At 38.2% G+C, this 14,488-nt stretch overlaps 1 protein-coding gene across 1 annotated transcript in view; it reads left to right on the top strand.

The window, feature by feature from the left end:
• LOC119797916 (inactive N-acetylated-alpha-linked acidic dipeptidase-like protein 2) overlaps nucleotides 1-12,055 on the top strand; it is an 89,116-nt gene extending 77,061 nt beyond the window's left edge. The window contains exons 5-6 of the mRNA XM_038307180.1: nucleotides 3,885-4,004; nucleotides 11,827-12,055. Of these exons, the coding sequence (XP_038163108.1) occupies nucleotides 3,885-4,004; nucleotides 11,827-12,015 (309 nt within the window). The 3' untranslated portion in view covers nucleotides 12,016-12,055. The remainder of the gene's footprint in view (nucleotides 1-3,884; nucleotides 4,005-11,826) is intronic.
• The last annotated feature ends 2,433 nt before the right edge of the window (nucleotides 12,056-14,488 follow it).

The raw sequence follows: 14,488 nt of genomic DNA on the forward strand, positions 1-14,488 counted from the left end.
GGATCCAGTTCAAGCAGAACCATCTTAGTGAGTGCAGAGATTATTCAGTATTACATTTCACTGTGCCGCGTACTGTTTCCCAGCCTGCAAGTTAAATGGAAAGACTTTTATGATGCAAATGCAGGCAGCAGTGATAAATCTCTCCTGCTCTCTTCTCCTGAACTCCCCTGATGCAAAACGATGTGCTCTCTCTTTCTCTCCTTCTTTCTCTTTGACTCATTGGCACAGTCACTCTTTACCACTTGCTCGCTTTCTTCCCTCTGCAGCGTTCTGTTACACTCGCCCTCAGGCCACATGAAAAATGAATCAGACCCAGGTGACGCGGTGAGGGAGTGTTAAAGTGAGGGTGCGGCGAGTAGGAGAGGGATAAATGAGAGCCAGAGACCCCAAAAAGTAAGACTTTGACTTTCCTGGACAACTTCTAGGTCACCCTGATGGGCAACATGAAATACTTACAAAGATATGCAACACGCACAAACATCTGCAACTATGCCATCAGATAATATTAGTTTGCTTTCTACTCAATCATGAGTGCAGACAAGTATTTCAATAAGAAGCAAAAGAAAACAATCTATGTGGTTATTTGCCTTGAAGATTCAGCATAGTCACTTTATCTGGAATAACTTTTAGAGTATTTATTCCAGTTGGGTAAATCATACATCAGGGGTCTTCAATGTTTTCCAGGCTAAGGACCCCAAACTGATGGTGATGGAGCGAGGACCCCCTAATTATATATAGTATGAAAAACTGTTCTATCAAACTGGTCCTATAGTCACTCTATTACAGATGGAGTAATGTAACTAAAGTAATTTCTCCCTGGGATCGGGGCGGAGCTAGATGGGGGGCCAGGGGTGGCCATGGCCCCCCTTAGCCAATCATTGGCCACCCCTTCTATTTTTTCCCTTTCGAACACAGATGATGGCAGCAGTAATACTCAAGTGGATTATTTTAAACATTTTAATTTTTCATATATTAATGTGGTTAATTATCCACATTAATAAACTAACATTAAAGTAATAAAAACAGACTTCATGCTCTTTTCAGAAATAGATTTTGTGTTTTAAAGGGTAAAGAGAAAATTGTGTGTCTCTGCAAGTCATCTAGGAGTCTTCAGTGAAACTGTTGACAACTATTTTTAATAAAACGTGTTAAATAATCAATTTATGTAGATATTAGTAGTAGTAAATATCAGTTTTATGCTGATTATTAATAAATGTCGGTAAGTAATACCAATGGAAAGGATGTTCTCCCAAAACTCTAACCTGAAAGAATCCACTATACCTTTTATCTAGAAAGCACAGATTTTTAAATATTTATGCGTCTGTTTGTCAGCAACTGATGTAGGAAATTATAGTTTGTCTTTATTTAGCAAATATAGATGTTGTGCTTCTTAATTTTCCTGTTCTAGATTGAACCTGAGGTTCTGGCGCCTATCAACTTTCGGCCACCCCTCAGTGTACATTGGTTATTGCCTGGCCACCCTCATAAAAATTTTCTGGCTACGCCTCTGCCTGGGATTATTAAAGTATTTCTGCTTCCTGGTTGATGGGACAGGTGTTGTGAATGAAACGGTGTCCAGCTTGAAAGAGCTCCTGTGTGTGTCTGAATGTGAGCATTGATGACTGAAAGACATCTTCTGCCTCCATTTATCTGTTTACTACAGTCTGTTGGATTCATGTTCATGTGGATTTAAAGACATTTCAGTTGGTGGAAAAAACTGCATTAGGGAATATATAAAAAAAAAGTCTAATCAACCAAAACTTTCTCGACCCCCATGCAGTACCTCAGTGGACCCCCTAGTGGTCACGGACCCCCTGTTGATGACCTCCATCATACATCATACCACATAAACTCAGTGCTGCATCCACACATGGCAACGATGCTGCTGTTCAGACTAAAGATAAGAAAATGACCCTGAAGTTGGCGTGATGTCGGTAGCGAGTGCGCTGCTCAGAGGAGCAAAAACTGATGACGAGTTAAACTTTTTACACGCAGCCTTAAAAATGTACAAACAAGAGAGAAAAGTCCAATTGTGTGAAAACTGCACTGTTGATGTCAGAAGAAATAAAGTAGAATATTTCAATATTTCAATAGCTAACTATTCCTCCTCTGTCTCTTTTCATGGCCTTTTCCAGCAGAAACATGGATGATGTCACCGAGTTCAAATGTCAAAGCTTGAACGTGACGCTAAATTCACCTTTTCCAGGGTCCACCAAGTCAAAGCAGCCATAACTAACAGAACTTCTGTTTGACATTGTGACTGAAAAATGTGCATAATCAATGCTATCCTTTCTATATATTCTAAATTACATGAGGAACGGCACTCTGGAAGCTAAGGAATGAGGAATTAGGGCCCTTCTGAAAAATATAAAGGGTCCAACCGTGTACCACCAGCACACTGGGCCTCTTAAAGGGGCCTTTAAATGCCACTAACCCAAACACCTTAGCCTAATTCAGACAAAGAAACTAAACAAGTGTTTTTAATCCGTGTACGGTTCGTTCTTTGGTTTTTTCATTTCAAAACAAAAACGAAAACACAAAACAAGCATGCGGTTTTTCTGTTTTTCCGTTTTTTAAAACCTCCATCGAAAAAATTAAAAATCGAATTAAGAGAAAATCAATAGAGTTTGCCATCTAAATGAATGAATGTTGTTGTTTTAATAAGTAGCGGAACCGGAAATGAAGTAAGTCGCAAAAGAAAAATCATTTACAGTGGATGAAGACGGCATCAAAACAAACCATTTCCAAACAAAAGGCAATGGCGGCACTTCAGCCGTTTTCTGCTTTGATTATTGACTTTTTGAGAGAGGAAAAACGCTCTGAAATCAGTGATGCTTTGAGCCGCCATGGAACGCCACATCACTCGGTAATAAGTGTCAGGTTTTGAATGGAGCACAACTGTCGAAGATGCAACAACGTGTCGGACGCCAACAGATCATTAGCTCGCAGTGAAATGCGCCGATTCCCTCTAAATAACACAAACGTTTCCATTTTGGTAGCGCTAACTGAAAAAGTTCTTCTTCTTGTGGATTGTAATGACAGTTGGCAAGAATTGAAGGCGTACATTACCGCCACCTACTGGTAACTAAAAAAGTTATGAGTTGGGAGTTCAGGTCTTCATTTCCGGTTCTGCCATAAAGTCCATTAAATTAACAACAAAATAAAAGTTTGTCTTTGGTTTAACCATTGCAGTTAAAAAAAATCGTACCCTTTTTTCAGTTTTGCAAATGCCGTTTTTCTAATTTCGTTTTAGAAATGAAAAAACAAAAAACCACATGCTTGTGTTGTTGTTTTCGTTTTTGTTTTAAAACAAAAAAAAAACAAAGAAGGAACCAAACACGGATTGTTTTGGGGATTTTTTTATTGTAAAATGACAAAATAAATAAATATGTCTAAGTTTAAGGAGAATTTAGAGAAGCCAATTAACCGTGTTGTTTTTAGATGATATAAAAATAATCGCAGCCCCGCCCCCCGTACAGGAGAGTGGAGGACGTTGTCTGGTCAGCCAGGCCAACAATCCCCTTGAAGACCAACCTTTTAGACATTTAGATCTGCATGGGGCGTTGCAGTCTGACAAAATGAGTCAAACGACCCCCATTCCAAAGGGGGGGACCCGTTCATCCGTTTCTATTTGCATGTTTTCTAAACTAAAACCAGGCTTTGTTGGGCTGCTGGATGAAACCTGGAACTAAACGTTATTTCTGACATTTTGGATTGAAAAAGCTTCCTGGATGGAAGAGAAACGTCTTCTAACTTGGAAAGAAGTCCAGTGGATTGTTTTTAATTTTCTTTTTATGGAAGAACTATGACCTGGAAAAAAAAATATTAAAGTATTTTAGGAAAGAAATCAAAATCCCATTGCTCTGCTTGTTTTTTCCCCACAGGGAGAGCTTGTGGATGTCCAATACGGCAGTGTGGAAAATTTGAGAAGAGCAAAAGACTCCCTGAACCTCACAAACCAGATTGCTGTGGTCAAGCTTGGTCAAGCACCTTTATTATATAAGGTAAGAACAATATAGAGCCGCCGGCTGCAGGATTCAGCTGATAAGAGCTTCATATAAATGATTTAAGGTTTATTATTTGGATATTTGCCATGAGCTGGACCAGGTTTCTCCACAATGAAAAACCTGCTTTAATCTTTAGATATATGTTAATAACTCAGAAATATATACAACTAACAAAGAGGTTGATGGTTAATCGTTCATCCCTGTATGCAGCCAGATGCTCGTGGAATATTTTACCTTCAACCATAGTGTAAAAAGTATAATATCCTATATCTGCCACTCCTCAGCAGGATTCCTTTGGCATGCTAGGAAACAACATTAGCTGTGCTTTGATTGATTAGCCCTATTTCCTCTTGGATTCTTTCCAAACTCAGAGCAGTTTTGCCATAAATTAGTATATGTCAAGAAAAATAAGGATTTCAATCCAGCTAATTAAAACATAAACGCCTACTTGCACATTAACTGCTCATAATTCTGCTTCGTGTTCCTTTCAGTCAAAGCTAATTTATTCACACCAACCTGGATGCAAACCCTGAGATGACGTTAACAATAATTGAGGATAGAAACTCCATCTACTGGATAATTAAAGGTTTTACTGCACCAGAAATGTGTAATAAATTCAATTATCTTAATCACTTTTATGTTACAATTAATTAAAAAAATACATCTGAATTCACAAATCAAATAAAGCAGGTCATCTTGTAGAGTAAAATACTCCTCCCTGCTAAAGAGACTCCTTGCAGTGAATGGAGGCCATCAGAAAAGCTAAAGAACTTGTGATAATGATGGTGACTATACGTAATTTGCTTATACACATTCAGACTTTTTATAAAACATCACACGGAACCTTCTGGAACATGTAATCATGTTCTGCCAAGAAGCTGTTGAGCCATTTGTTCATCTTTAGCTAGTTTGTGACAGATTTGATTGTGTGCTGCTGCTGCCGCCTCTGGCTGGGAGAAATGGCCGCCCTTTACGTACAAGTGGGGGAAAAATGATTGATGAGCCTTGAACTCTCACTAATGAGTGTGTGATGGTGACGGAGGCTCCAGCGTTGCACGGGTAGAACCACGCTTGGCAAAAACAAGATGCTTCTGTTTGTCTTCATGGTTAAATCACAGTTAGGTGAAATTAATTCAGTCATAGGAGAGAATATTCACATTATATAAAAATATGCGGTGGGAGGTGAGTAGAAGTTTTCATCCAGTTAATTAGAAGGTCTTTAGTTAATTAATCATAATGAATCACATTTTAATCGACAAAATAAACCACCTTTTCAGTTAAAAAACCCTTTGCTCCTCAATTATTTAATAATTTAATATATGGGCATAACAATGTTTATATTTATTGCTTTTAATCCAACTGTTTGTTATTAATTAAAGAATGGTTGAAAATAATGTTTCAGCTTTTTTGTTATATAACTTATAACCCCTGATTTTTTATTTTTTTGCAATTTCTTTGAAAAACTATTTTCATAAAAGAGTGAGCGGCAAATAAACATTAAACACAGGAAAATTATTTCCACTAACTGGTAAAAAAAATATAAGCAGCAAAGCATAAGATCCTGACTGTAACAATAAAGTTTGATTCTTAATCCTGACAGAAATGCATAAAGATTTGCATTTAGGAGCTTAATAATTTAATGTGCAATTACAACATTTAGGCCATGGACACTACTTTTTGTCATTAAGCCAGTTTTTAACACAAATGATCTATGTTCCTGGTCCTAGTTTCTTCCTAAGTGGAAGCAGTATTTGGACAGCGCTTATTAGGGTGACTGTAGATGTGCTTAGATATTAATATGGATTTAAGGTATTAGGATGGAGCTACGGTCTTTAAGCTTAAATATCCTCAGCAGACTGACGTCGGTGATGCAGCTTGTGCGTCAGATTTACAGGTGTACAAGAAACAGGGAGTAGAGTAAAAATGTTCCTGCTTGGAACTAAAATGCAGCTAATTCCATTCATTATTATAATGTGTTACCGTCTCAGCCCTATTAAAAATATTTAAGCTGTAGCTCCTAATGTTTCACGCTCTTTTTTCAGAATGCTGATAAAATGAGACCACTCCTTTTCTCAATTCATCTTTTTTTTTCTTAAAACGGCAACTGAAAAAAAAATCTGTCATAGTTAGTTATAGATAAATGTTTATTAACTTTGTTGCTAAAGTGTTTTAACATCTCAAAACACATACGCTGAAAACACCATCAGAGCACTTTTTAGTTGAGGTGTAAGATGCAGAAGCTGCTCCTGCCTCTAGTGGTCGCTGGTTCAAATCCCAGTTTAGCTGTTGTGTCCCTGAGCAGGACTGTTCATCATGTTGAGAATGTTTATAGTTCCTGATCGTGCCTGTTTACCTTCTTTCTGCCAGCGTGCCCCAGTGCAGCCGTGGCTACAATCACACAGCATGGGGTCGATCTGATTGTCAATAAATCCTGTTAAAAATGAAAATTATTGTGTGTTGTTAAATTTTGACTCTTTACATTAGCGTTAGCTAAATGCAGCTTTGATAAGAACATCTTAGACACTTTTAAACTGTTAAATTTAACTTCCCGGGAGATTAATAAAAACTTCCACCATTGCTGTGTGCACTCTTTAGATAAAGGATTAGATAAATTAAACTGCTAAAAGGTTGCAGTCAGGATAAAACTAAAATAATTTCACAACATTATGACATAAAACGGGACAGATGGACCCAGTATTCATGGTGAGACAGTCAGGAGGAGAGTTCAAAACGTTTATTAAAACCAAACAGAACTGATCCAGAACATAAACGGGCTGCTGTGGATCTGTGGACCTGCAGCGACCGCGGGGAAAGCTGGGCGGGGTCCACGGTAGGTGGGTGGGGTCACTGACACTCTCTGTTTTAACAGTTCAGTCCATTCCCTGCGTGGAAGGCAGGATTTATCCGATGGATGCAGCGCAGAGCTGTCCAGGGTGTCCCCTATCAGAGCTAACAGGAGACCGATCCTGGTCAGAACCGGACCGTTCTGAGCTCCAGGACTCCTCAGCTCGATTAGCAGCTCTGATCCACACAGGAACAGACAGAAAGGGGTTCCAGGCATCCACAGGGCGCTCAGGTCGGTTCAGAGCTCCAGAGCTGAGCACCAGAAATGGAAATATAGATTTGAAAAGTTTCAAAGTAATATCTGCTGTTTGATCTGATGACAGTAAACCTAGAAATAAAACCTAATTAAAATTCTGATTTTGTGGCAATATAAGCAATTTGCTTTCCTGCAATTAGTATTTTTCAAACATAAATCCAGACCCTGAAAATCAAATGTATAAATCATCAAACAGGCTACAGTTGAACACCGGAGCCATGATTTAGTGCAGCTGTGTGTTACAGAACACAATAATTGCATTTAATCATATTTCATTTATGCTAATCATTATTGATAGAACAGCAGAAAAGAGGAAATCTCAACCATGCTGGCAGTTTTGTTGGTGAACAGAGATAATGAATTAGAAGGAATCATTATCACAATTACTTATATTCTTATAACAGTGATTCTTTCATCCATTGATGAAAAATGATGCAGAAACTGATACATCCCTAATTTCATCACAATGCAGCCAATAGCATGAAAGACGGACTAGATCCTGCTGTTATATAAGGACTGGTTGGCCAGTAGGTAGAGTAGCTTAAGCCACAGTACCAGAATTAAATAACATTCATCTTATTCTGATGAAAATGAGAGAGAGGAAAAACTCCCTTTGAACAGGAAGAAACCTCCAGCAGAACCAGGCTCAGAATAGAGATATTCTCCCACTCCTGGCTTCCTAGTTCCACTTATCTTTACAAAATGATAAATTCCTCCAGTCATGTAAAAAATTTTTTAGATATTTATGCTCTCATGAAACAGCTTGGCAAAATATGACTTGTTCCCTTATGGCCCACTTCACTATTCCACATCTGTATCTGTTTTAGTTTCTTCGTGGCATAGACTCATGATTTATCTTTGGTCTATTCATAAATGACAAGATAATTGATCTATTGCTGAAGCACAGTTAACTCATTAACATGTTAAAACTGTAAAACTGTTTCACAAGGTGCATTAACCTGCCCACACATTGGCCAAATTCAACAATAATATTTATTTATGCTACGGTCCTAAAGCATGCATGCATTGTACCAAGAGATGCTCTACACCAGGGGTGGGCATATCCAGTTCCTGGGGGCCGGTATCCTGCATCTTTTAGATGTACTTTTGGTTCAACACACCTGAATCAAGTACTCGGATAATTGGGAGGACTCTGCAGGAACCGACTGCATACTGAGGAGGTAACGCAGCCATTTGATTCAGGTGTGTTGGACCACGGATGGATCTAAAAGTTGCAGGATACTGGCCCCCAGGAACTGGAATTTCCCACCCCTGCTCTACACCATCACACCAACAGCTGCAGCCTGTGGGTGTCTGCCACTCTGACCTCCTCTAGGTCTGCGTTGGATCCTGGAGGGCAAGTCTGACGCTCCTCATACCTGCTATTCCTGTAATTAAAGCACTCTGACACACATACAGGTGTTTGGATTCAACAGATGCTTCAAATATACTGATATACTCTCTGTGCTGCCGCTAAGTACCTGTTGTATTATTTTGTTAAACGGGGAACAGCCTGGACTCTACCTGCATATGTTATGGTTCTCCAGTTCTGGAATTCTATTTGAGTTTCTTTTTGAGTTTTCAGTCGTTTATTTCATTCTGTTTTGTCGATCATTGGATTTGTTTCCATTTTTGTTATATCTAAGCAGAGTTACTGTCTGTTGCCTCCTTGTGCCGGTCTCCTCCTAGCTTCCTTCTAGTTACTTCTATCCACACCTGCTCCCTATCATCAGGAAACAGATTTCTCATCTCCATCAAAATATGTATCTTACTTCCAAGAGCGAATCTTACAACTTCAAAACAAACTTCTCATCTCAGGCCTTGATGAAGTGATCCTGAGTTTGGAGGTAAAGAACAAACATAGTTCAGACAAACCATGGAGGATCCTAGTTATCCCTGTTACAAAAATAAAGAAAGTATTTGAAACTGCAGATATGCTGGATGCTGGAGGGGATTTTTTTTATGTCATATTAGATTGATTTCTGCATGTTTTGCTCCTATGAATTTAATAATAATATTGTTCATGCTCTCCTTGAGCTCCGAGGAAGTCTGAGCAGAGCAGGACGGGAGGAACAGCAGAGGCTGTAGGCTTTGCTTTGCGCCGACCGTCTGGAACTGAGAGGGGCGGTGACGGAGGATGTGGGATTCCGGGTTAAAGCTCTTTAGTCTACATTCATTCTTCAATCAATCACTTATTCAGGCATATATTCACACACTGATGGTGGCAGGCTGCACTGTAGCCACAGCTGCACCGTACAGAAACACCACTGGGTCTGACTACCATCAGCTCTGTATATTTTTCAGTGATAATGTTTGAGATCATCTGAAATGATCTCAAATTACTTTCTAATCAGTGTTTTTATGACTATATCCACTGGAGCGTTATAGAAGGCTCCACTTGTGAAAGTTTATCTGTTGAGCTTTTCCTTGTCACTCAAATAACTATTCTGAGGACAATTTACTGGACAGGACAGAAAAAAACAAAAACAAAAAATCAAAAGAGCTTTGATGTATGTTTCATTCATGTTATTATTTTCCTATTTAGTTCATTAATCTTTGTGGCTATTTTTTGTAGAATGAGTAAATTCTTTGTGTTTAGTTAATTGTCTTTGGTGTGTTGTTTCTTTCTTTTTTTTACTTTACTTTATTCCAGATTGACCATCAAGTGGAAACAAAACGATTATTCTTTATAAATCCAAAGCTTACAAATTTTCCTCCATGTGAGCTTTTAGTTGTGATGAAGTTTCAGTGGGAATTTAAGGAAGAAATGTAAAGTAGCTGATTTTACTCATCATCTAACTTTCTTCACCTTCTACCGGTCCTGGACGACCTCCGTCATTCTATGGGGGTGTGGCCAACACCTTTACAGCCTCTACTTTGGGGTAGCTGATGCCTCCACGCCATCTTGGATGAAGTTCTCCAGATGCTCTTCCTTCGCTTACTTCTTCCATGTTCTTTGAGCAGGAGGTTTCATCCAATATATATAATCAGGGGGTCCCCGCTCCATCTCGCCATCAGTTTGGGGGTTCTTGGCCTGGAAAACTTTGAAGACTCCTGGTTTAGATCCTTAACAACCTCCAAACTTAGCAGGAGCGAAAACTGTTGATACGAGGCAGGACAGGTCCATGATTTCATGTTTTTTCAGTTTATCCTTCCCTTACTGTCTGAATATCACAACTGTAATGAAGCCTAATCAGACTAGGCAGCGTTTTTAACTCTCAATAAAACTGTAAAATCAGTAAAGCTCGGCACAGATTTAGTTACGACTAGAAAGAAATGATTGAATGGAAATTATCAATTCAACTTAAATTAGACTGCAGAGAAATCTGCTATAAAACTATATTTTCAAATGATAAATATTTTCAGACAGATCCATGCTTAACAGGGTTTGAGTTGCAAATGTATAAAATACAGGCATCAGTTTTCTTCTAAGCCGCTGATATTGCCTCTGTTCCCTGCATGCTCGTTGTGTTATTTTAGTGAAGGACAGAGATGTAAAGTGTGCAGAATGACCGTGGCTGGTCTAACATATTCCATAAAACTGTTATCAACTCCATAAACGAAAAAAACAACAACAAACAAACAAGGACAGATCATGTCCTGCTGACAGCTGTAAAATACAGCTCTGTTGTTTTAAAACCAAAACATTTTTACTGGCTTAAATTCCTCATGTAAATCACAGCTTTAGGGGAAATGAACTCCATCATAAATTAACATTTAAAGATTACTTTAATCATCAGAAATCAGTTCAAATGTCTTCTGTTTTTTAACTTTTAAGGCTTGCTGTAAAAACACAAAATTTCGAAAATTTCGTTTTATTCGGCTCTCGTGACTTTTCCTTTTTCTTAGAGTGCAGCAGGGATCTAATGTAAACATTGTGGGAGAAAGAACATGGTGCAAAAAAACACATTGATATGGTGAGTTTGATACAGTCTGTGATATTATTTAGAGTTTTTTTTTAGGACCTGCATTGAATGCTGTGAAGCCTCTTCCCAGAGGGCAGCAGGGAGAACAGTCCATGGTGGGGGGGTGAGGGGTCATTGATGATGTCACGGGCTCGGGACACGCAGCGCTGGGATGAAATGTTGTCAGAGATTGAACTAACAGATTCTGCAGAGTGGGAGAATAGAGATAGAATGATGAAAAATGGGTCCCCATGTCCTCCAGCAGTCTAAGCCTATAGCAGCAGAACTTTATAGTTGGAATACATTTTGAAACCAATTAGACTTTAATATTTTTACTTGATAATTTTATTTAACAGGAAGAAAAAGACATCAAGTAGGGAAGTAGGGAAAATGTGGCCATCATGGTTTTCTTTACACAGTTGAAAAGTGTTGGACTTTCACTTTAGATTTATGTGGGTTTTAAACAGCTTTCTTGTTGCTGTTTAGTTTTTTTCTAGGGCTTATTTTATGGTCCTTTCAATCTTTACACCCAAGTCCTTTTTGCTTCAATCTTTCAATGTGAAACTTTTCTTAATTTATCTTTAGTGGGCTGCATCAATATTTATGCACAATTTCCTTTTTCTATTTCAGTTCATATCCTAAGCTTTTATTTTCCAATGTGTAGAATATTTTTAGACCTTAACTTTCCCTCCAACGCCTGCCCTGTCATAAAGGAATGAATTAAATTTTAGTTTTGTTCTTTCAGACAAAAGAGAGATTGTTTAATCTGTTGTTTGGATGAATAATTGCCTCCTTAATGTTATTTGTCTCGCAGCTGTCGCTCCTTTCTGACTTTGGTTTCCGAGGCGTTCTTCTTTACATCGATCCCTGTGATGCTCCGCCTGGCCGAAGCTTTAGGCATGAGGCCTTCAGGGTTACCTTAAATCCTGGAGGAAACCCCTCCTTTGGTAAGGGACTAATTCTTTTCTTTCTAAATGTATCAGTAGAATATTATTCTGAATAGAATCAAATCATCTGAATTCTATTCTGATGATTCTTCTTTATTTTTGGCCAATTAATGGCCATCTAGGCTTTTTGTTTTTTCTTTCTTTTTCTTGTATTTTTTCATGGAAAATATAATTTATTGTCAAAACAATCAGGGAGGTAAATGTTGCCATGTTGCTGCAGCAAACAGCTTCCTGAGCGCATCTTGTCCATAAGTGGATTGTGTATTTGAGTAATAAGTGAAAAGCAAAAGCAAAATGTCTTTAACCATAAAAATAACGCTATATAAATGAAACAATAAATAAAGTAACTGGTTTCAGGGCCTGATTGATAAACATATGAGAATGGACTCTTCTAAACTGGTCTGAGACGTGTTATGGCCTCACTTTCTGGACTTTTTTTCTTTTACTTGCTTTGTGTTGTTTAATGTTCTTCTCTAGATTTACAGATTTTTTGTATTCCTAGTTTTGCTCTTCCTGGTTATATCTTTTTCCTTCATAACTGCTGTTATATAATAACTATTGTTTGTTCCCCTGGTCTAGTTTCAGTTAGTTTTTTATCCTTAGGTTGTTTTCGGTCCCTCCTCTTATCTTGTAGTCCCTTAGTCATTCCTTATTTTTTTTAATCTTTAATTTATTTCCCTTCAGCCTTATTTAAGTTCTTTCTAGTTACCTTTATATCCTGCTGTTTCCTCTGATTCTCGCTGCCCCCTAGTGTCCGTTCCTTTCCCCTTTGCTCCTTCTAGCAGCTCTGTCCGCACCTGCTCCCTATTAGCTAATCAGTCCTCCCATTGTCTCCCATATATACACCGCCTGTACAGTTACTCATTGCTGGTTAATTCCTTCCTTTTGTCTCCTATTTTTTTGGTTCCTGAGTTTCTTGTTGATCGCTTGTGGACCATTATTTTACTTTATTAAATTTTGTAAGAAATCGTCTCTGCCTCCTTAGCTCTGCATTTGGGTCCACAACCACCATCCACTAAACTTGACAAGACAAACTTGTCTCATATAAGCTTAACATTTTATTGCTTATTTGATTCATTATGTCTTTGCAATTGAATTTAATATTTCTAATCATCAAAGGAATTTTATTTGTGGTTGTTTTGCAGTATCATTTAATTCTTAAGCTGAGCTGGATGTCCGTCGCTTCTGAGTATCAACAAAATCCATTATGAATATAGATACATTTAGGCATTTAGCAGACGTTTTTGCCCAAAGTGACTTACAACATAGCATTAGCATGAATATAGCCCCGTGTGCGCGGCTGTAGCTCTGTGGCGCAGGGTGACATAAAATCAAACATTTGACCCTTTCGTAAAAGAAAATGTTTATGGTCAAATAAAGTTATTACAAAAATAACCTTACATTTTGGAATTAATAAGGTTTTTTTCATATACCTAACTTTTTCGTCGGTGTGATAAAGATGCAACAAAATGACAGAACTTACATTTAAATGCACGCGGTTCCTCTGTCATCAGGCCACTGTTACATCATGCTGCCAAATTCCAGCGAGTCTGAAATTAATGCAGACTCTCTGTTTAAGGGCTGCGCATTCCACTGGCCTTACCCACTACGGGGTTTGGAATAGCACTTAATATGGCGAACCCTCGCCAGGAATGCGCATACAGAGGGTTAGTGCTCTTGGTTAATATTTAGGGGCCAAAGGGTCAATTAAGAAGGCAATTTTAAAAATATTTTTCAGGAAAAACTGGCATAACGTCTGTTTAAGTTACATTAGATTAGGCATTAAAATTAAAGCTGTAAATGGACCTGCCAGGACTGCCATGAGTTTGTAGTCGGTGTGTGAGTGATCTGATTATCAGACTGTGTGTATTATTGAGAGAAAAAGAGGGTGTTAAAATCTAATTTTGATAAGGGTCCCATGCAGGCTGGGCTGACCATGTGATAACAGTGTTTTCCTGCAAGAGACTAAGCATAAGAAGATGAGTTCACTGTGGAAGCTGAGGAATTTACACTATTAGCAACTATAATCCGGTTAGTAGTTGTGTTTAGTTTTCAGAGAAGAACCAAAGTGTGCCAAGAAAATATTCCCAGGCAGAGATCTAACTAAAAATAAACCAAAAAAAACAACTCCACTCATTTCTGATTGTGAAATTATAGCTCACACCTGCCGCAGGTTTCCTCCACAATCATCACATACTTTAGCTCCTAAAGCTTCGATCCAATTAGGAACAAATGTTGGGTTAGTTGTTACTCATGACTGCCTAAGATTAAACTTTATTTAATTTTAAAAGTTTTATATATAAACATGATTGATAATAAATACTGTAATATAGAAATAAGTCAAAATGTTTAAATGTAGCATATTTAAGTCAGTTTTTAAAGTGTTCTCTCACAGGCTCTCGTACCTTACCTTGGCCTCAGGCAGAGGACGGCGTATATTTCTCTCCGTTCTGCTGTATTTAAATTAGCCTCCCAGAATACTTGTCCTCTTTGACCCCAGTCCTGTCCCCACTTCCTGTTTTTATGCTG

The sequence above is a fragment of the Cyprinodon tularosa genome, unplaced genomic scaffold, assembly GCF_016077235.1.
Source record: "Cyprinodon tularosa strain WSP-4 unplaced genomic scaffold, ASM1607723v1 ctg601, whole genome shotgun sequence".
Lineage (NCBI taxonomy): Eukaryota > Metazoa > Chordata > Actinopteri > Cyprinodontiformes > Cyprinodontidae > Cyprinodon > Cyprinodon tularosa.